General features: G+C 40.9%; 1 protein-coding gene across 1 annotated transcript; it reads left to right on the plus strand.

The window, feature by feature from the left end:
* The first annotated feature begins 5096 nt into the window (after positions 1-5096).
* On the plus strand, positions 5097-8504 carry LOC309384895 (uncharacterized protein). The gene is made up of 3 exons (XM_081938750.1): positions 5097-5257; positions 6546-6675; positions 7496-8504. Exons 1-3 carry the CDS (start codon positions 5158-5160, stop codon positions 7764-7766), a joined length of 501 nt encoding a protein of 166 aa, XP_081794876.1. The 5' UTR covers positions 5097-5157; the 3' UTR covers positions 7767-8504.
* The last annotated feature ends 5555 nt before the right edge of the window (positions 8505-14059 follow it).

The following is a 14059-nucleotide window of genomic DNA, read 5'->3' on the forward strand; positions in this document are numbered from 1 at the left end:
TGGCTTTGGGTCCTTTTGTTGCTTTCTCCACTTTGCTCTCTACTCGTTTTGAAATTATGCAGTCCTTGAGCCCAAAACATTTCTCCTGACCACCATTCATGCATTGTTCTAATGTAGATACCATATTTTTTGGAGTATAAGACACACTTTTTCCCCTCAAAAAAGAGGCTGAAAATCTGTGTGCATCTTATACACGGAATACAGCACTTTTTGCCTCCCAAAACCCCGCCCCCTTCACCAAAATGGCCGTGCATAGCTTTTAGAAGGCTTTCAGAGAGCTCCTGGAGGCTGGGGAGGGCAGAAATGAGCGAAAAACGGCCCATTTTTTGCTCAATTTTACCCCAGCCCCCTGGAGCACTCTATAAGCTTCCTAAAGGCTATCCATGCTCTTTTTGTTTACGAAAAACGGGCCGTTTTTTATTTGTTTTTGCCCCCCCCCCGAGCACTCTGCAAGCTCCCTAAAGGCTATTCATGCCTTTTGGGGGGGGGGAACAGCCCCGTTTTTGCGGAAAACGGGCCGTTTTGGGGAGGTTTGCAAAGTGCAAAAAATATTTTTCCCTTCTTCAAAACCTTGCTGCGTCTTATACTCCGGGTGTCTTATACTCCGAAAAATACGGTATATGTGTCATGGTGATTCACTTCAAGTCCCAACAACATCTAATTTCTAAAGTGCTTGCTGTGTATGTGTGCAGTCAGCTATTATTTCAAATCTCATCTTAAAACACAAAATTTGGGATCCATGTTTTTAGCAATCTGACAAGTCAAGAATATAGGTTTTATTTGAATATGAAATGGGTTGTACCTGTTAATGGCTGCAGCCATTGATAACAAATGGCTAAACCTGAACCATTTATATATGATGGCTCATAGGAAGATTAACATACTTCTGACCTCCTTCTTGATCATGATTTAGAATTATGAAAGGAACTACTTTCCGCTGCTACATAAACTAGGACCAGAAATAATGGGCACAAGAGAGGTTATGGGTTCTCCATCTTTGGATATTGTTAGGAAGGGCCTGAACTGCCACCACTTGAGGAAGAAGCTAATTGGTTTTCCTATGCATTGCAGAGGATTGGACTAATTAACCCTTGTGGTCCCTTCAAACTCCACAATTCTATGATTCTAAAGCAATGACTTGGATTAACTGATGGAGGATATAACATTGTTGAGATATTAATACCTTACAAGAGAGAAATAAGATTCAAAATGGTTTTGATGGGTTATAGAAACAGCTAAATATACCAATTTAAGAGGCAAATGCAAAGTTCTCAACTTAGGGGGAAACGAGGATAAAATACATAGATACAGGATAGGGGAAGCCACATATATAATAGACCTTTCAAGAAAAACATTGAAATATTTGCCTTAATAGTGAAGACCTATGTCCAGCTTGCGGTGTGGCTCCAAGAAAACAAATACAATTTTAGCCTGCATCAATCAAGTATTTTCCAAATTCTGGGAAGTAATTGGCTCCACTTCATTCTGCGTTAGTCAGATCACACCTTGAATATTGCATCAAGGTCTAAAAACCAGTTTTTGGAAGAATTCAGACAAGTATTTCCCGAGAAGAGCAAGAACTAGAAACATTTAAGTCCATGAAGAGAATTTGAAGGAGCTGTAAATGTTTATCTTGGATGGGGGTATGCTGGAGAAATGTCAAAGGATGATATGCCGAAAAGTAAGTTTGTGAAGACTTCCATGCATCCTTTGCATCAATTACAGTAGTATCTGTGAGCTGGCCCAAAGCGTGCATGTCTTGTGCATGTACCACAAAGGTCCTCTCGGATGTGAACTAGGGTAGGAGAAAAAAGGTTCAAAGCGACATGGCTTTAGAGAACTAGGATTGGTATGGCAGATGGATGCAGATTGTAGGAGGAAAAATGTGGGTTTCTGTATAGCGGCAGAGGAATCCAATGGATGTGTCTTTAAGATTTTCCTAATTTGCTATTTGATTTTGGTTTTGGCCCTCCCTCCCTGGAATAGCCCAGACAAACTTCCAAGGTATAATGGAAGTTTTCTTTCACATGGACAAAACATTTTTAATGTCATCCCTTCCAAGAAGGTCAAGATCTATTATTCTAACTACCAAAGAATAACTTGAAGTTGTAGTAAAAACAAAGTTTGATTGAATTTAGTGCTGTTAGGCTATGGAGCTCATTAACCAGAGAAATGATGGGCTTCCTTTCACAGATTGCAAGACAGCCATCTGGTTAAGAATATTTTCATTTGGATTCTTAATTCTTGAGCTGTGGCTCAATGGATGAAGTGGCCTTTTCCAACTCTACCAGTGCTCTGTAGGTCAGGAGATAGATTTCTGATCCCATCCATTTTCCTTCAGCTTATCTCTATTGTGCCATCTGGACTCATAAACACCGACAAGGGACTGACGTATGTCGCCATCTGGCTATCTGATGTGAATCACGCTGAATGTGCTCTTCTCACTTTAAAAAAAAATCCATTGTCTGGATATCATTAAGAGCAAGGGGAGGGAGGAGAGCAGCAAAGCTAATGCCAACAAGACGGGTCGTTTCTCTCTAACTTTCAAAAGAAATAAGTCATTTACCTTTTGTAATTCCCAGTTGTCCATATTTCCCAAGAAAACACATGCTGGGGAATTGCAGTTTTGTGCCTTTGTAAACAGTTTCTGTGTAAATTGTGCACAGCGGAGTTGGAGCGGACAGCTTTTTCCCTGAGCTCCTTTTTCTTATCTATCCATCAAAGAAAGTATGAATAAACAGAATTTTCCTCTTTATTCTTAAGCGCTAGTGACCTAAAATGTACTTTGGAGTATTTGTCCCACAAATCTCTTACTTCCCTCCTCCATCCCTTCCAAGATATAAACAGCAGATCGGAGTGTTTCCTATAGCAGGCCAAAAGGATCTGTTTGTAATTTGAAGGATGGCAAAATTTCAGGACAATGTTATAAATTGAAGAGAGGCAGATCTTGGTTTGAAGGGAAAAAAACAAGCTAGACTTGAAAGAATGACCACCACAACTGAGGATTTCAGCAGGTAAATAAAGTTTTTATTCAGTTGTGGGTTTTTTTAATTAAATATTTTCTGAAAGTCTTGATCACAGGCTGGCTGGCAAGTTAAAGTTGGAATCTAATTCATCTGGAAAGTGGCAAACTGCATGCCAGCATTAACTTCTCAATGCATTCTCAATTCCTTCCTATTAAAAAGCCTTGAACAGATAAACACATATAGGATACATGATAGGATCCATAGTTATCTAGGTTCAGATCAGTGACGTGCAGGCAGGGGAGGCACAGCCTCACCACTGTCATCATGAAAAGAAAAAAAAATGTAAAAGGAAAAAGGCGAGAGCTAAGGTCAGGCTGAGCTAGTTGCTGCCTCACCACGGATGACTCTGCTTAACTGTTTAAAAAAGCCTCTAAAAAAGCGCCCTCTACTCTGAGGCAGGAGAACTGCATGCCTCATCTAGTCTGACTTTAGGTGTTTTATGATCACTCGAGCAGAGTTAAGCAAGGGTTAAAAGCCTAAAAATTCTTGACGTAGGTGAAGCATGCAGTTATCCTGCCTCATAGTAGAGGGCGCTCGTTTGGGCGGGGCTTCTTCAGAGGACCCGAGGCAAGAGCAGATTTGAAATCCTCTCTGAAACAGCTGGAAAAGGTACGTGTGGGTCAGAGGGAGGGGGAGGAATTCAAACTTCATCCTCCTGGTGCGGGGCTTTGGGCAAAGGCTGGATGGAAGGACTCCGGCTCACTTATGCTCTCCCTGGGGTGTAGTTTGATTGCAGGCAGAGCCACGTTGCCTTTTCAAACCTGTAATCAGTGAAGCTGGGCTAGATCCTTCCGGGGCTGGGGGAAAGTGTGTGTAGTCCAATCCAACGTGTGTGTGTGTGTGTGTGTGTGTGTGTGTGTGTGTGTGTGTGTGTGTGTGTTTGAGAGGGGGGAGGGAGGGAGAGGGAGGAAGGAGGGGAAGGGAGAAGAAAAAGAAAAAGAAGGAAAATTCTTTCGCAAAGGAGAAAAACAAATGCTGTTGCTTTAAATCGGAACTGAGCATGCCTGGCTGTGGAATTCTGGGAGTTGAAGTCCACAAGTCTAAAAAAATTTGAAACCCACCACTGGGTCAGTGCCTCACCAGCCATAAACCTCACCGCACGTCACTGGTTCAGATGGCAAAGTCGTGACTACCGTATGTCAGTCTAGGTCACGTTACTTGCCTGGCTCACCCTCGATTTTTCTGCAGTCTGACATTAGTTCCAGCCATTGGCCCAAATCGGCCTCTATTTATATGCAAAGGGAGAAGGGTCTAAAAGGACCAATTCTGAACAAAGGAGGCGAGAGCTGAGGTTGGGTGAGGAATAGAAACATGACACGCAGGCCCCAAGTGACAAGGGGCTTCAAGCAGTTGCAGCAGCCACTCTCTGACTCTGGCTATAGCTAGCCCAGTCTGTTAGCCTGAAATCATGGGAAAGAATGGAAGTGAGAATGAAATGAAAAAATGAATGTTTGCAGTCTTGGGAGATTTCAGCTGTATCTCTTTCTTCCTCCCCCCTTCATGTTTGGTGTGTTACAATATGATAGCACTCTTAATAGCAACCATATTATTTATTGTGCTTATCTACTGCTAAATTAACATGATCACTGGTTGACACAAGTCCAATCCAATGAAGACATAGCCTAAGCTACCCCCGTCCTAACAATAAGGAACTAGCAAGATTGAGCAATTTGCCTGCTCAGATCCACAGCTTCTACTCTTCCCTGTCCACCCACTTCCACTTCTTTCCAACTTGCAAGATCCCAATGTTTGAAAGCTATTGAGGCACATGGAGGAAATGGGGACCTTCTACAGAGAGGACGGTCATAAGTCAGATGATATCCGAATTCCAACAGGACGTCGTTAAACCCCTGGACAATATTTCCATCCAGCTGGACTTGGACTGGTGAATGGATGCAATGAGTGTTGTGTTTCTACGGCTACAGAAGTAGAGACGCCTTTTCTTTCTCTGCTCACTGATATGACAAACTGGTGACCAGCCCAGCTAGACGAGCAACCATATGGGAGCCATCAAGGAAAAAAAAGGGGTGGGGTTGGACGCAGAACAGGAATGAGGCTGTGAGGTCTCTGCGGAGACTGTGAAGAGGATCTTTTGATTCGGTCTTCCTTCTCTTGCCGCTGTCAAGGCAGCATGAAGCAGATTCTCTGGCTGCTGCTGTTGGTCGCCGTCAGCTATGCAGCCATACCGAAGGGGCGGGAAGCCACCCTCGAATGGGACTACCGATCAGAAGGTAACAGGTCCTAAATAACATGGCTTTCCCCAGAAAGTGGGCTGTTCCTTGGAACAACAGAAAGTTTTCTTTATTGTGAATTGGGCCAGAGGGGCACTTGGATAGCCCGGCCCCTCTTTGCTAAGGGCCTTGGAACCCCCATTGTGTAAGGGGGAATTATTTTGGCGACACACTTGCTTTGGACAGTGGATGCCCCAAAGCCCATTTGTTTTTCATAAAGGCTGCTAACCTGAGATTCCAATCCTCTTCCCATTTCCACATTTCTTATACAGTTCTGAACTTCTTTTCTGCGTGCATGATTATTCATAGTTTTAAGTATCTGTGAGCGCCTGAACTTTAGCTATAAATCATATTTCTCCTTGTGCAACTCCCAGGACATGTTTTCAGGGAGTTGAACACATTTCACTTTGGAAACAATACTGTCGGTCCTAAAATGAACTCTTAAAGAAAGGCGGGTCTTTTTTCAACCCCTAAAGATACATTCAAAAATTAGGATCCCTTTATTCTATCTTTATGTTTGATGTCACGCTGAAGCAACTTTATTCCTCCTAAATTTGCTCTCCACCCGAAATAATGTAAAAATGGTGAGTTGCCACATTGTTTTTGAGCACTTTCTTTTACCCATGAAGAAGGTATGAATGTATGGTGAAGGTCTGGCTATTGTCCTCAATAGTCCTGCTAGATTCTCATTTCATGTTAATGGTGTGGAAATGCCTCCTCGGGGACATACAGCATTTAGGAACAAAAGTGCAGTACTGGAGGAAGAGGGGAAGGAAAAGGAGGAGTTGGATTGTTGTTGTTACTACATAATCTACTAGATAGTTCCAACTGGATATGGCATAGTATTTTGACTGGCAGATTATTTTCAAGGCTCTAGCTCAGTGTTTCTCAAACTTGGCGACTTTAAGTCCTGTGGACTTCAACTCCCAGAATTCCCCAGCCAGCTATGCTGGCTGGGGGATTCTGGGAGTTGAAGTCCACAGGACTTAAAGTCGCCAAGTTTGAGAAACACTGCTCTAGCTAGTGATACTATTGAAATATAGGCACTGTATCAAATAATGTGACATTTTGTAACTGATGTGTTGAGATTCATATGGTGTCCAAATGCTTTTCTAGATATTTTGGTATGTACCCAATCACTAATACTTTATTTTTATGCATTCACCCAATTGTAGTTGAAGGTTTGTATTTTTCCTTATTTTTTTAAGACAATGATGATGATTTTACACAACTACTTCTTTGTTATACCACATTCCAGTTTGGTCTTCTTTTCTCTTTCCTCTTCCAGCTGATAAAGTCAATACAAGGGGATGTTCTAATCTTACTGTGGTTCTTGACAACTGGGAATTTGCCATTATGACTCAAATCAGGAATCTTCTCCTCCATGATCACCAAACAGTGTTGCCGGACTATGGAAGGTGAGGGCTGGGGGTCCAGGCAGAGATCTGGATAGGTTTCTAATTGACTTAGCATAGCACCTCAAAATATGCCAGTCTAGGGGAGAATTGATAAATTTGTGTCAGCAGTTGATCTAGAAGAACAAGGGTAGTGGAATCAAGTGGAATCTTGTTCATAGGATTAGGATTAAGATTAAATAGAACATGCTCTGCCCTAGGATGTTTCCACTACATACAAAACCAATGGGATTTTCACAACATCCTCACCCATTTTTTGGCTTTGTCCAATGTGTGCGTGTCCATATATAGTGTGAGATATATTTGGATTTAAAAAAAAAACCTGACTCAATCTTGAAAGATCCTGGGTAGTGCACAAAAAACAACAATAACCCATGTTAGCCTGTTAACAAGCCCTAATTAAGGAACAAAGAAATAATTTACCATTCGCAGATTGATAAAACTGAGTTGATGAAACTGGACTCCTGCCTTGGGCAGAGGGTTGGACTAGAAGACCTTCAAGGTCTCTTCCATCCGTATGATTCCATGTACTGTTATGGACCATACAGCTAAATAAAATAAATATTTCTGGGTCAATGTCACTGCATCTGTATTATGGAAATATCATCCCCAAGAAATGGACATTTGCTTGAGCAAAGTTTTGCACAGATGACTTGCATCTGCGTAAATAAATTGCCGCCTACGAGCCATAATTGAGTTTGGCAGCATAGATCCAACTCTATTGTTGAACCTTGCCAGAATAAAATGAAAAGCTGATTCCGTTAAATTAGAATAGGGTGTTTGTTATTTAACCCATAACCCTTCTTGCCTGTTGTCTTTTTAGAATCAAACCTCTTTCTGATGCCCTGGATGACCTATACAAGGAATTTAATGCCCTCAAGGAACATCTTGGAGAACTGACTAAACGCTTCGAGGGGGTGGAATCTTTTGTAGATGAGATGAACAAAAGGCAGAACCTGCCTCCAGCTAAGCCTTTCATCAGGGCTACCCAACTAGGAGAGAAAAAGGTTGCCCTCCTGCCAGCCAAACGCCGCAGAATCCTGATCCGGAATGGGAGGCGGATCATAGAGCCCTTGACTGAGGGAAGGCAATAAGTGCTCCAGCTGGTGTTGGACCTTCACTGCAATTTTGGAAACCAAACGCATCCTTTTGTCTGCCTGTCTTTTCCCCTTCAAAAAACTTACTATGAGGGTTCAAGTGTGAAAGACCCAGGATAAAGATAGGAATCCTTTCTTGGCTGATAATCTGGAGACACAATTCCCAACATATTATTGGAATAAATGCCAAGGAATGGTTTTATCAAATACATGTCTCCTTAAGAGTAGACTATAAGACCCTGTCATTGTTTTAAGTTATGCACAGCTTAACTTAATGACAGATGAAATCACACCTGACCGGTTGTAAAAGTGGATACAGCACCCAGTTTGCATCACATTCTTCAGTTCTTACATATGTTAAGAATGATTCTGGCTGCTTTACATAGTTCTCACATGCTTATTGCACACCATGTAATAGTTACATGATAACTACATATGATAGACCACCAAAATGCTGGGAATTATACTCTCCATGACTGTAGACTACATTACAATCTACATCACCTATTTTTGGTAGTAGAAGTGAATTGATTTCTAAGATGCAGAATGTCACACCCCTTGCAAACATATACATCCTCCTTCTATTTGCACTGCTATTTGCTATGCTCGCTGAAGCATTCCATGTATGACTCCAGAAGTACTTTATGAAGAAACAGAGCTATTTCCCGTTCGTTAAAGGTGGCTGGCACCTGGCAGTCAATAAAGATTTGCTTATGGATACAGCATTAAGGAAAGTACCAACTCTCTACATAGCTTCCAATTTATCTGTATGGATGACTGTGTGCATGAATGTGTGGATCAGTTATGAGAACAGTCTCTTCCTATCTCTTCTAACAATCAGAGGATGCCCACCGTTTGTCTGCATATTTATCTAAAAAGGTAAAGTTTTCCCTGTCAGTTGTGCCCAACACTAGGGCACGGTGCTCCTCTCCGTTTCTTGGCCAAGGGAGCCAGCATTGTCTGAAGACAATTTCCATGGTCATGTAGCCAGCATGACTATATACACCAAAGGCGCACAGAATGCTATTACGTCCCAACAAAAGTGGTACCTATTAATGTACTTGCACTTGCATGCTTTCGAACTGCTAGGTGGACATGTTTAACTAGGAGACACTAAATTGCTCATCGGTCTAGGACTGCAAGATGAGAAATCGACCATAATTGCATTGCAAACTCCTGTATCCAAAACTGCTTGATAAAATGGGTATCCTGTGCTCCAGTGGCAGCCACATGGTCTAAAACTCTCGGTCCATGTATTGTAAGAAATGCCCATCTGGGTTCAGTTCCAAATGGGGAAAAAGACATTGGAAACATGGAGGCTGTTGGAAAGATGGTTTAATGATGGACAGGATCACATGACTTGAGTTCCTGAACAGGATCACATAGCTTGAGTTCCTGAGCAGAAAAAAGGGAAGAGATTCTGAGAGTCTCTGGTTTTATACTCTCTGTTGGGCTTTGGACTTCCTAGGGCACAGGAAGAGTATCCTGATTGGTTGCTGGCTTTGTAGGTTGTCATAGCTAGCTTTGTAGGTTGTCTGCTAAGTTTGGTTTAAACTTGGTGGGTGGTGCAATGAAGGGCAATGAAATGGGGTAGATCTTTGTTATGTAGAATAGGCTGGCTCAGGCCTTAATGGCCCATTGACAAAGATGGGGAGGCGGCTGAATTTCTGTCTCTCTGAGTTTCTACTTCTCTTTTTTGGGGAAATATTCTGCCTTTTTAATATTTCCTAAAACATTTCATTTTTCTAGGAGAGAGGTGGGCGCTAACTTCCTACACATATAACATCTTCATAAGAAGCTTCATTTCCTGAAGTTAAATCCCTGCAAATTGGCTCCTTTGGCTATAATTTACTAATGACCTTCCTTATTTCTTGAATGTTCCTTTTTTAAAACCCACTACTATACTGTAGTCAGATCAGATGCTACAAAAGAGGAATCTGGGTGCATTTTAAGCACAAAGGATCCAAATTCTTCTCCATCTGTATGCCAAAGCTGGTTTTAGCCAATGAGAAAAGTCCCGCCTAATTTCCACATACCTAAATATAAACAGATTAAGAGCAACTGCATATTATGTAATCTTTCTGGTTCTCCTAGGAGCTGACAGACTATTCTGGCTTGATGTTATGTATGGCTGGTAAGCATATGCCTTGAGGACTGTATCTTGGCTACCAGGCCTTTATGCAGGCTCTCATGTTTTAGCAATGGAAAAACAATGAGAACTATGTTGATTTTTTAATTGGCTTAATGGTTTGACTGTTTCCAGACTTCTCTTTTCAAGTACTAGGTACACAGATTTAGCACATCCATCAACATCCACATCATGCTCAATGAAGATGTGTTTAGGATTGTAAGATTCACGGTTTCCTAAATCCACGATTAAAGATAGGTTAAGTATGGGTGCCATAAGGCCTAAAAAACACATCAGGACACGTCTTTACAATAAACTACTGGAAAAACTGTTCGAGCCAAGTTTTTCTGTAACTTTTCATATTATTTGGATATGATAAATGTGTGGGAGTCTTTACTTATTTGTTTTGAGCTATGCTTGTGAATAAAAACTCAGCAAACTAATTCATTCTTCCCCATCCTTGCAACTTATTGAGTTACTTTGAGGTAAAATGGATGGCCAATAAATTTTATAAACAAATAAATCATATACACCTAGTTTAATTTTCAGCAGGATTTAATAAATTATATTCAGCGTATTAAAAAGAACATATAGCATTTTTAACAAAACCCACTAAAGTTTACATATTGTAAGCTATAGCTTTTGGAAGGCCAAATTGTGTTGACTCATTCATATACGCCCACAGACACAAAGCATTTAATGACTATGCTAGAAATATTTTGATGTAAAGAAGCTAAGCATTTGAGACTGACATTTTTGAATCTGCATTTTTAAGTGTTTTAAAAATCTGCATTTTTTTCAAAGCATAATTTTTGAGTGTACAAATAAATCTGTAAATTAATCTAGCAGTTATTTTGGTATGGTTCTTAGTAACCAAAATGAAGTCCTTGCTCCAACTTTATACAAATGTCTTCACATTGCTAAAATTTTATTTATTTGTTACATTTATAGACCACCCATCTTGCGATCACACAACTCTGGGGTGGCTATTGACATGATAAAACAATATTATAAAACATTAAAACCATAAGTGTAACATTAATAGAGAATTAACTAAGATGGGGAGTTATAAAATGGGATGAAGGTGGAATGGTTTCATTTAATTTGCTGATCCCACCTCCAGAAGGGCACACACCCATATCTGAACCCCAGGCAAATAGAAAGAGACAGGTTCAAGGCCCTTTCGGAAGGCCAAGAGGATAGGAGCATATCCCACCTTGAGGGATATGATGCTCCAGATGGTAGGAGCCACAGCAGAGAAGGCTCTTCTCCTGCACCCCATTCGTTGGAATTCCTTGGCCAATGGGGTTTGCTCATTGCTCCTTCTGCCCATCTGAATGGAGCAGGCCAATCCCATTGGAATGAGATGTTTCCTCAGGTTACATCAACAAAATGTATTAAAACAAACAATTGAGGCTTCTCTGAAAATATTTCCAAGCCTTACTTCAATTTAACATTTTTCTGGGACTATTATGTCCCATATTATGGCTACTCATTAAATTTAATACACTGCAAAGGCACAAAACTATCCTTCAAATTTGTGCCTATTAAAATACCATTCTTGCGTCTTTCTGAAAAATTTCTAGCTTCTATAAACTATTCTATGTCATTGTGTGCATTTTTACTCCAGATATGCATACATTTAAATAGAACCACTTGTAGGCTCTGTCTTTGAACTTTGTTATTATATCTTTGATTTTCACAGTTGCATAAGCCCCTATCAAAATCTACAACCCCCCAAAATCAAGATGTATTCCACATATAATCACACTTTGCAGTTTTCTAGAAAATAGATTTAAATCAATTTTAGTTGGTGAATCAGCAATCAAGCTTGATGGAATTTTTAAAAAATACTAAAAAATCTCTGTGACCGACCCAGACCAAGCAACATTTCCTGAGACATGTATATTTGATTTCATTTGTGAAAAAACATTAAGGCATAATAAAGGCAAATGGGGGTTAATAGATAAGAGGAAATAAATCATGTTAACTTCAGTTCCTGGAATTTGGGCTGAAGGATGAAACAAATCATTTAATTGATAATTCCTTTACTAGTCTCATGGTATTTTGAAATGATAGTTATCACTGCAAACAACACTGCCATCTACTGTCTCAGCTGCGCTGTGATTTTATTTTATTTTTTTTACACTGGCGCCTACAGCTACTGTTGCATGCATATGCCAGATGATTGCCACTTTCTCCTTCTAGCTTTAAAATGTGGGGTTGCATCTGGACCATTATTACAAAACTTTAATAGAACAAAAAGCTGTGGAATCAACAGCAAGCAATACATTGTCAAATATAGTACTCACCACAATGCCCAGCCTACATGAACCTTTTGTTGGTTAGGCACCGAACCAATGATTATTTTTTGTACTGATATTCCAATTTTTAGCGTGGGAGCAAAATGTGACTGACTTGGTGGGAAGGCTGTTTTTTTTATGATTATACTTATTTCTATTTATTTAAAGCCACAGCGGTCCTGTAAGATAGACTTAAGAAACCATTCAAAGTCAACTTGTGAACTCATGATTAAAATCCAATATTTGACCCATAACATACACTTAGTAGTGGTGGGATTCAAAAATTTTTACTGGTTCTGTGGGAGTGGATTGGTTGGGGTGACATGCTTGGTGGGCGTGGCTTAGTGGGTGTGGCAGGGGAAGAATACTGTAAAATCTCCATTCCTTCCCCACTCCAGGGGAAGGTTACTGCAAAATCCCCATTTCCTCCTGATCAGCTGGGACTCAGAAGGCAGAGAATAGATGAGGGCAGGGCCAGTCCGAAGTGATATTTATCAGTTCTCCACACTACTCAAATTTTCCGCTACCGGTTCTCCAGAATTGGTCAGAACCTGCTGAACTTCTGACTTAGTAGCTGCAGATAAATCAATAGCAATAGAACGTAGACTTATATCCTGCCCCACAGTGCTTTACAGCATTCTCTGGGCAGTTTACAATGTAAGCATATTGCCCTCAGCAAGCTAGGCCCTCATTTTACACACTGGGGAAGGATGCAAGGCTGAGTCAACCTTGATCCCCATCAGGACTGATCTCCAGGCTGTGGGTAGTTAACCTGCAATACAGGTAGTCCTTGATTTACAACCACAATCGAGCTCAAAATTTCTGTTGCTAAGCAAGACAGTTGTGAGTTTTGCCCCATTTCACAACCTTTCTTGCCACAGTTAAGTGAAACACTGCAGTTGTTAAATTAGTAACACAGTTGTTAAATGAATCTGGTTTCCCCATTGACTTTGTTTGTTAGAAGATTGCAAAAGGTGATCACATAACATTGGGACACTGCCATAAATATGAGTCAGTTGCCAAGTATCTGAATTTTAATCATATGACCATGAGAATGCCGCAACGGTTGTATAAAAAATGGTGATGTCACTTTTTTCAGTTCCATGTAATTTTGAAAGGTCACTAAAAGAACTATTAAGTCGAGGACTACCACTGAGCCACCGCAGCTCCTTACTCAATTCCAAAGAGAGATGACTGGGATTCCTCTTGGAGACCAGATGTGCTTGCTTTTTCTCTACGTATCTGATTTCACAGTAGTGTTAAGAGCCCCACAAAACCTAGGCTTCCTCAGTATCAATTGGGAACCACTCTCAAGAGTTGCCATGTTAATGACACCTTGGAGTCAAGCTATTCAGTTTGGCTCTATGGACGCATCCAGGCAGCCTCTTTGCTAGCCATGCACGTGTATTTTCCCCTTCCTAAACCAGCCCTCTGATTTCTTGGTGGTCTCCCATATCCAATCGGGGATCAGACCCGAAGCTGCTTGCCTTTATTTATTTATTTGTCAAGAATGTATAAGATAACAGAAATAAGTATAAACATGATTATGAATACATGAAGAGTATACAAATAAAAAGGGACAGTAGGACAAGGACGGTAGGCATGTTGGTGGGCTTATGCACGCCCCTTTACAGACCTCTTAGGAATGGGGTGAGGTCGACAGTAGACAGTCTAAGGCAGGGGTGTCCAAACTTGGGTACTTTAAGACTTGTGGACTTCAACTCCCAGAATTCCTCAGCCAGCTGGCTGGGGAATTCTGGGAGTTGAAGTCCACAAGTCTTAAAGTTCCCAAGTTTGGACACCCCTGGTCTAAGGTTAAAGTTTAGGGGTTGGGGAAGAAATCAGTCAGGTAGTGCATT

This window comes from Natrix helvetica, assembly GCF_964273705.1.
Source record: "Natrix helvetica genome assembly, chromosome: 1".
Taxonomy (NCBI): domain Eukaryota; kingdom Metazoa; phylum Chordata; class Lepidosauria; order Squamata; family Natricidae; genus Natrix; species Natrix helvetica.

Excerpts from the sequence above, each read along its gene's own strand:
- LOC309384895 (XM_081938750.1), top strand. The coding sequence starts at position 5,158 with ATGAAGCAGATTCTCTGGCTGCTGCTGTTGGTCGCCGTCAGCTATGCA. Across the intron at positions 5,258-6,545 it reads ATGGGACTACCGATCAGAAG|CTGATAAAGTCAATACAAGG; the intron begins GTAACAGGTCCT and ends TTCCTCTTCCAG. Across the intron at positions 6,676-7,495 it reads GTGTTGCCGGACTATGGAAG|AATCAAACCTCTTTCTGATG; the intron begins GTGAGGGCTGGG and ends TTGTCTTTTTAG.